The 8,723-nt window shown below is 41.9% G+C and overlaps 1 protein-coding gene across 3 annotated transcripts; it reads right to left on the minus strand.

Annotated features, from left to right (window-relative positions):
- Positions 1-3,092: 3,092 nt before the first annotated feature.
- npy8br (neuropeptide Y receptor Y8b) lies at positions 3,093-7,991 on the minus strand. Of its 3 annotated transcripts, none has more exons than XM_034871367.1 (3): positions 7,794-7,991; positions 7,107-7,366; positions 3,093-5,433 (listed from the first exon to the last, which is right to left on the minus strand). In XM_034871367.1, the coding sequence occupies exon 3, from the start codon at positions 5,292-5,294 to the stop codon at positions 4,191-4,193; it is 1,104 nt and encodes a 367-aa protein (XP_034727258.1). In that variant the 5' UTR covers positions 5,295-5,433; positions 7,107-7,366; positions 7,794-7,991; the 3' UTR covers positions 3,093-4,190. The 3 variants fall into 3 exon arrangements, with proteins under 3 accessions (XP_034727258.1, XP_034727257.1, XP_034727259.1); XM_034871366.1 differs by having other exon boundaries at positions 7,714-7,972; XM_034871368.1 differs by lacking the exon at positions 7,794-7,991 and having other exon boundaries at positions 7,107-7,197; positions 7,307-7,366.
- Positions 7,992-8,723: the final 732 nt, after the last annotated feature.

Below are 8,723 nucleotides of genomic sequence, written 5' to 3' on the forward strand. Positions count from 1 at the left end.
TTAAAATCGCTGTCAAAAGAGACGAAAGACTTTTTACAGTGTAGCAAATACTAGGAGACAGACGGCCTTGGGTAGCCACATCAACCAACTCATGATGTCCAAAACACTGTAACCTCGGTCTTGTCTCTATTAAGGTTGAGGAAGTTTAGGCGCATCCATCTTTTGTTGTTATTTAGACAACCAAGCAGGGCCAGCAAAGTGCCCTTCGTTTTAAGATTTAAAGGCAGATACATTTGCACATCATCTGCAAAACAGGGGGAAAAATACCTCATATTTTTCACAAATAGATGCCATGGGAAGCATATATAATGACAATAAGACAAAACCTTGAGGGACACCCCAGGTTAATGAGGCCGTCTAAGAAGAATAATTGCCATTGTGGACAGAGAAGCGCCTATTTGTGAGTTGTGATAAGAACCACCTGAGTAACAAAAAATTCAAGCAAGGAATCACAAAGGTCAGATGTGGGTATGATAGGAGCAGAATCACATTTTTGAAAAGAACCTGAGGCCTGTGACAGTTAAGTAAAACCAGGATAGAAATGAACTCATTTTTTGCAGATTTTACAGCTCTAACTGTACTGTAGGATTTCATGTGACACTTTGAGTTTGTTCTTTTTCCACATTCTCTCAGCTTGCCGACATGTTCGTCTGAGAGCCCGGGTACAGTCACTTAAACAAAAAATCTGCAGTTCTTTAGTGTGTTTTGTCTCCTTGGGAGCAGCAGAGTCTAATATGCTTCCGGAAGTTGAATTAAAAAGAGTAATAATCTCTTCAGCATTGTGGGCATTGGCTTTATCCAGATTATAAAGCACAGAACCTTTAAAAACAGCAGAATACCGCTCCAGAGTTTCATAGTTTACTACACAACGGCGGCGTGCAGGAGAAGACTTGACCACATAGGACTATATTCATAAATAAAAAAAGATAATGATCTGATATATGTGTCACTGATTTCAGTGACATGAACACACAAGCACAAGGTCTAATGTGTGCCCCTTTTTGTGAGTGGGGCCAGTCACCCACAGGGTGAGGTTAAAGGAATAAATAAGATTCAGGAAGTCTCTCAAACCATAGCTTTGTTCTCACAGCATATGTGTAAAATCACCACAAACCATGGCTTTGTCTGACCTCATCACATACACCCTTTTTAAAAATCCTTTTGTAGCACGTCTAAATTGTGACCCCTTTACAAAAGTTATAATTTAATTCCTTATGCTCATTGTGGACCCTGCAGATTCACTTTATACTGTAGATCCTGTGAATACTGTCCACGTCTTTTAACATTTTGATCTTTAAAAGCTTTCTAAAAAGCAATGCAAAGCATCGAAAGCTATTATTCTAACAAATGATATGGGCACAAGGCAAAAACAGGGTGAATTATGGCCTCTCCTTAGCAAGGCAAGCACGAAAAATGTGACTGAAGAGAATTTCAATGCTCAAAACAACAGCTTGAGGAAATCTCTCGCCAACTATCTAGTTCATGCTGTCCCTGTGATCTGGAAAAAAATGTCTCATATGAGAATCTCTCTAAATGAAAACGCAGAGAGCCAAGATGTTAATCTTTCTGGAACGGCTCCACTGACAAGGAGAGCCTGGTCCTGTGGACTCATTAAGTGTTTGTCTCCAGCTCGACTTCATTTCATGGCGCAGTAAAGTGCCCAGGCCCCTTAGCAGTTACTTGGGTAACAATTTAAAATGGCATCATTTGAGTTCCACTTGTTGTTAAGTGGAGTACAATAGCACCTCTGGCATCTTGGTTCTTTTCTTCCCAACAAAATCAACACTGCTTTTTCATTCGAAGGAAACCCAAAGGAGAGGAAGGAAATGTAGGATAAGAGAGGGGGTTGACAGTCTGTAAAGGTCAGATCAGACAAAGGCAGCTAAGTGACACTGTCAATTCTGCTGACAATGACCTCTGAGAGCCCTCTTATGGCCTAATTTGCCCTTGGACAACAGTTTGCTAGGTTGTGTGTAGTCTATATACTTTGCGTTTTACATCCGGGATTGCTCAGGTGCTGCAGGAAATTCCGACGGATGCATGTATGTTCCATTTCCTTTTGCTTTCTTTGTGTTGAAATTTTAAATATGGTGAATTTATAAGGATTATGGTTGACTGCTCCTCAGATCTCTGCAAATTGACACAGCTAGCTAGACTATCTTTCCAAACTGAGTTTTCTCGCATGAATATTTTTCAGCGGCTCTGTGCGGAGTTTAGCACCACCCATGACGATTCTGATTGGTTTAAAGAAATTAACCATTAACCCAGAGCACATTCTCCTCCCAAATGCAATGAGGAGTAGCCAGACCCTATTTCAGCCTGCTTTGGAGGAGGGTCTGGCAAAGCGCGATTGTGTAAGATGCCTTCAGAGTCAAAAAACAGATTTGGCTTTCTGTGAGGTGCAAAAACATGCTAAACTTGACTTCCTGATATTTAAAAAACACCAAAGCTTAAAGGCAGCAACAGTCTAACCCTTTCTTTTACTCTTGGTTGATACTTAAGACGCACAGCATGAATATTTAGCACAACTCCCACTGATCTCTCATACTGTTTTTTTTTACCCTTCCCATGATGTTTTAACATCTAAGGCACCAAACACAACACTGATTTATTCAACACTACATGCACAGCTAAAATGTGTCGTGATCTCAGACGTACCCCTAAATAATGCACACAGAGGCAGCACACTGAATTTGACCTCAGGAAGAAAACAACAATTTTGCAATATTGACTGTTTAGATTTTCTTTTTCTGAACACCAATAACCAGAGCATTGGCAAGTGATGACTGACTATGATCTCTGAAGAATTAGGATCCCTCAATGACTCCACACTTTTACCTCAAGTGGAAATGTGCAGTCTGGTATCGGTGCACCATTTGTAGCCTTTAACGGAGACATAGGGACTTAGGACCGATCAGTTATCTGCTAAAAGCTGAGAATGATGAATAGATGAATAGACCAAAGTGACGGAAAAATCTATTCTGAGCACACTTGAAAAGCAAAAACAACATCGACAAATGAAGTACAAGAATTAGACATCAAACAATCAAAATTGTGACTCATTAAATCCAAATATTACAACATGGACATTTTCCTTAAAGGTGATAGTAGATGTTTTAATTTAGTTCAATACCACAAAGAGAAGTGACTTACATCAGGTTTCCTAGGAGATATCTACTATGCTACACAGTGTTCTTTAATCCCCACCACGCCATAAACTATACATTTTACAGGCCACGTATGTTTTTAGAAATGTTATTTACAGCAGAAGAACCCCGCTCTGACTAAGTCCTTTACTGCTTCTTTAATGTCTTGATATATGGTTGTTAAATGGCACATTTTATGAGAAAAAAAACACCCTACTTGCACAACACACTGCAACGCAGACCTTGGTGGACAGCATGGAATGTATATAGCTCTTGCCAAGGTTGTCTTTAAAAGACCATTACACTGTTTGTGGCGATTCTCAGATAATGATAAATGCATTAAGATGATGACAGGGATTTGTCTCAGTGAATGCCTAGAGTCACATTTAATGTACTAATGTTCTCTGCTTCAGTTATGTAATGAGCTACTCTATTGACAGTCATTAACACATCAAAATTTACAATCTCTCACATTTTTTTAATCAATACTATTAATATAAAACAGCAAAATTGAAAAGAACATTTGCAGTGCCCCAACCCCTTTGTCCTTTTAGTTCACTCGGGGGTTATAATTCACATTTAAAGCAGGTAACAGTGTGAAAGCAAACCTTACGCAGCTGATATTCAGTAAACGTGACTTTGGAGCAGATTCCTGTGCTTCAGAAAGAAAACTTGACAGATGTTTACCAGAGGAAATGCTGTCCAACAAACATTCCCATGTGCACAAAGCACATAAGGAATGGACTATATAGAACTGTAAGTGCTCATGTAAAGTGCCTTCAGTCGCCCTACAATACTTAAACTTGTCCAACCTTTGCACCATCAATGTGTTATCTACTTCCTCTTACATGCTAACTCGTACTGAAGCGAGGGCATCAGGCCATGCTGGTAAAGTGTCTTCAGTGGACTTTCTCTGGAATGCTGTGCTGTGAGGTTTATAGTTTTATTACTGTCAACCTCGCTTTTGGATGCAACAAAGCAAAAAAATGACACAATGAAGGCTGAAGAAGCCCCAGTAGTCTCTTTGTCTTTCACTGAAAAGACCTAAGTATTGATGCTCATAGACCCATTGCTCAAGATTGACCCCTTGGTGACTTCTGTGCTGACAGTGGAGAGAGGGACGCTCTCGTAACTCTCTGTCACCCCCCAGCAGCGACAGCGCAACAGGGTGGACTTCACCTGTTTTTGGAAATTGCTGTTGAGGAAACCATAGATGATGGGGTTGACGCAGGTGGAGGCCATGGCTGTAAGGTGGCAGGCTGAGAAGATGACGTCATGGCCGCAGGACGGGATGGCCTCATGGTTCCAGTCGAACACCGTGTTGAAGACGTTGAGAGGGAGCCAGGAGAGGGCAAAGGCCACCACTATGGAGAACAACATGGCGTTGATCCTAGTGGCACCCTTGGTTTTCTTTTGAGTGGTGTTCCTGCCACGCTCCACCATGTCCTTCCGCCTCCTGAGGCGCAGGTAGACGTGCAGATAGCAGATCATGATAAGGGCAAGAGGGAGCAAGTACTGGAAGACCAGCAGGGAGGTGGTGTAAGCTCGCCGCTCTTGAACTGACGGCCACCGCTCCATGCACACAAAGTGGTCGCCCACCGAGAAGGGGAGACTCAGGTTCTGGAAAGGCAAGGCGAGCACGCTGTACGAGAAGAAAGGCACCGAGATCAGGCAGGCAACAATCCAGGTGACAGCCACGGCCATGTAGGACTGGCCCACCATGGGCTTCCATCCTGTTGGGTGGACAATGAGCTGGTAACGCTCCATGGCGATGAGGACGAGGGAGAAGATGGAAACAGTGACCGATATACACTCAATGAACGGCGTGAGTTTACACAGGACGTCTCCAAGGATCCAGCGGTCCATTAGCGTGTAAATAATAGTCACTGGCAGGCACACAATGCACATGAGGATGTCAGAGCAGGACAGGTTGGCGATGAAGATGTTGGTGACGTTGCGCATCTCCTTGTGTCGTGTGATGACAAACACCAGGCAAGAGTTCCCAATGAGACCTACTGCCATAACTGCACTGTAAGCAATGATGAGAAAAGTGGTGCCACTTACTGAGAGTGAGCACTCATCGGTGAAATCCCACGGTATCTCTTTCCACAAGGCTTGGTTGTGGTTGGTGTTGTGATGCAGCTCCATGGCGGCTTTCCTGGCCTCACTTCAAAAGCTGGGGGAGTAATGAAACTACTTTGTTGTGTCACACCTGTTGTGATTACTTCATGAATAATACTTGCATCCTTAATCTTCGGCAGTCTTTACAACGAAGTTTACTTGCTGCCTGAAAACAAGGGGGAAAAATGAAATGAGTAAGCTTCCAGTCATGAAAAGTGTATTTCTAAAGTTAGGAGCTCTTGAGATATTAGGAGTTTGGTTTATCACTCAAATTAAAATGTAGCTCCTATTAAAACTACAGCATGCAAGGAAACTGACCCCAACTTGCTGAAAAAGCTAATTTCATCATTAGACGGTTCCTACTTTTAAATTAGGATATTTGGCAGAAACTGATTCTTGCTCGCTTGCTGGTATTTTTAGTTTTTTAAATCACAGTGATTCTGAATGTAATCGCACAAGTATCTTTATGTCACATTTAGTGGTTCAGTTTCTTCTTTGCACACACTGGCGGTGGATTCAGTATAACCAAAACAGAGACGTATGAAAGGAATTATCAATGTTGGTTTAATATGCAGATATCATGAGGTTGATTTTCTATCTCCTCAAGGACTGGCTGTAAAAGTGAAATGATGCGCTGATAGCATGCCATCAAGAAAACAGCACAGATCCAGACTTCTTGGCATCGCAATAATGGCATGCTGATTTGAATTTCCATCACAATAATGTCATAATGACTGCTCCTTCAGGCACAATCGTTCCCTCTCACTGTTTTCTCCTCTTTTGATAGTGGGAATTTATTCTGTTTTTGTCCATAAAGAACAGACACCTCTTGTTGTCGCTGAGCATTCACAATAGATTCTAAAGCACATGTGGTCCTTACAATCTCCAACAAATTATTGTACTGGAAAACAGAACACAAATACAATTTGGTTACACCAAGACCAAGAACCTTAGTAGTGTGTGTGTGTGTGTGTGTGTGTGAGAGTCTGTGAATGTGCACGTGCATGCACATATGTGTGTGTGTGTGTGTGTGTGTGTGTGTGTGTGTGTGTGTGTGGGTGTGTGTGTGCATGTGTTCGTGCGTGCAGTGAAAAACAGTACTGACTAACCAGGATGTTTTGCCCTCGGCTCAAATCTTCAGAAATGAACACTTCTATGCTAATAGAATAAATATCTACAGGATTTATTATTTTTAATTGAGGACTCCTGACGATGACAGATGTTGACAGGCAGGACAATAATTGCTCGTGGCTGTCTCTGTTATGCGCAGAAAGGTCTTATAATGATGTCCTGTTTAATCTGTGGTGATTACAAACAAAGAGTAATCATAACTAAAGTAAACTAGCTAAGTACGGGAATACCACTTGATTTCCTTTGTGGTACAGTCTTTAGTACAGTCTGGATCATTTAACCCCTTCTGGATATTAACCTGACCTGATTAACCTTAATCATTTATGGTAGAATTTGGACACTTTGAAGTGATGCAATAAGGACAAGAGACTTACTAATTAATTTGACAGATATCTGCAGGTATTCAAAAAAGAAATAGCCAAGCAGAGTTTTTCATTACGACACATTTTTCATATATGTCCTTTTTTATATGATATGTCCCTGTTGACATAAGTCCCTGTAGAAAAAAAGAGACAAAGAAATTGTTGAGGTCAGGGAGGGGGAGATTAGTCTCAGAAGTGGGATGTTTGTAAAATTTGGTCACCTCGCTAATCTGCTTTGATATGAAACAAGTCTAGATTTTATTATGCGAAAATGATAATAGGCATCACGCACGGGCGGATGAAAACCACATGAAGGGGTGAAAAAGTGTCAGAGTGGCTACTGTACCCTGGCTCTCTGCAGCTGTCCTGGATCCACTGTCTGTCTTCAGCTGTCCTGGATCCACTGTCTGTCTTCAGCTGTCCTGGATCCACTGTCTTTCTTCAGCTGTCCTGGATCCACTGTCTGTCTTCAGCCGTACTGGATCCACTGTCTGTCTTCAGCTGTCCTGGATCCACTGTCTGTCTTCAGCTGTCCTGGATCCACTGGTCTCCAGCTGCGTGCCTGACGCGGACTCTCTCGGCTCCGGACAGGTGGATGAGACTCTTCTGTGGGGGGGAACCCATCATACCATCAAACCCATCACTCACCCAAACGTCCAATAAACGGAGCTACCTACACTTTTAGCATCCCCTAATGAGAGCAGGCTGGCAAGTAAGTAAGAAAAACTACAAATCATTTTAGATTTAGCTTACCTGACAGCACAGGGAATTCAAAAATACCAGCGCGTGCGACAAGATTGTTAAAACTCCCCAACGTTACACACACACAGAGAACCCATAAAGAAGAAAATGTTAGGCTACTGAAACTGCAATATTAGAGTCGTTAGAGCTTTGTTGTCGCATGTCATAAAAATATAAAATAACCGACCTAATAGGAAGCATGTCTTTCCTACTTTCAGTTAAAATCCTCCACCCCTTAAACAGTTGCGGGCTAGCTCGAAATGCCGTTTTTTAATTAGCCGTTGTTTCTCACCGAGATGTTGTTTCCCCTTAGGCTTCCTGCGCTGTTTTGCATCAGGTGAGACACAACAAGAGTTTTTTGGTCGAGGGGAAGGTAGGAGGTGTCCTGCCAGGAACACTGATAGGAACCGAGATAGCTCTTAAAGCGACCTTATGCCTCAGACTCAGGCAGGGATGTGATTGGGGACATGTTACATAATAAAAATCTCCGTGGCTCGCATGCATGTACAGCCGCGCTCAGGCACGCGCACTCACAGGGGCCAATGGCGGAATTGAGTTGTTTGAATTTTGTAACCTACACATGGTTTGTTACACTATTAGTGAGCGACATTAGATGATTTATTTAGGCTTTCGTAAAGGGGCAAGCCGAGTCTTGTCATATTGACGCAGGTTTCATAATAGCCTCGATCCCCAATGATAAGTCCCTGTTATGTAGGCTACTATTGATGTTATAATGAGTGCAATCTTTAAAATTCCTATGGGAATTATTGTGATTGCCATAAAATGGCTAAATACAGTATCATGCCTGTGAACTATGTTATATTGTCTTCTTCTGTCCACATTTTGAACGTTCCTAAATCAAGACTGTGTAGAGGTGGAAGTATTTAGCTGTGGAAAACAGAAACAATGCTGTTTAAAGAAATTCAGACAGATTTGAAGTTTTCACACCCTGAGGGTCTGTGGGAAGCAAACAGCTCTAATGAGTAGTGTGTTTTTTAATGCAGACAAACACAAAATGTGAACTGAAGGAGCACTACTACATCGTCTTGTGTTACATTCAAGTTCATTTTGTCCACAATGCTAACACTGCATCTAAAATTAAAATAAAACCCAAAATAATTTCCTGCTGCCACAATTTCATAACAACTATTGATGTACATTGATTGATATGTGCATGTGTTCAAGGCCATGAACTAACTTCTCTATAAAGATCATTAAGCTC

Source organism: Etheostoma cragini, chromosome 5 (genome assembly GCF_013103735.1).
Source record: "Etheostoma cragini isolate CJK2018 chromosome 5, CSU_Ecrag_1.0, whole genome shotgun sequence".
Lineage (NCBI taxonomy): Eukaryota > Metazoa > Chordata > Actinopteri > Perciformes > Percidae > Etheostoma > Etheostoma cragini.

Coding starts and splice junctions, on each gene's coding strand:
- npy8br (XM_034871367.1), bottom strand. CDS start 5,294: ATGGAGCTGCATCACAACACCAACCACAACCAAGCCTTGTGGAAAGAG.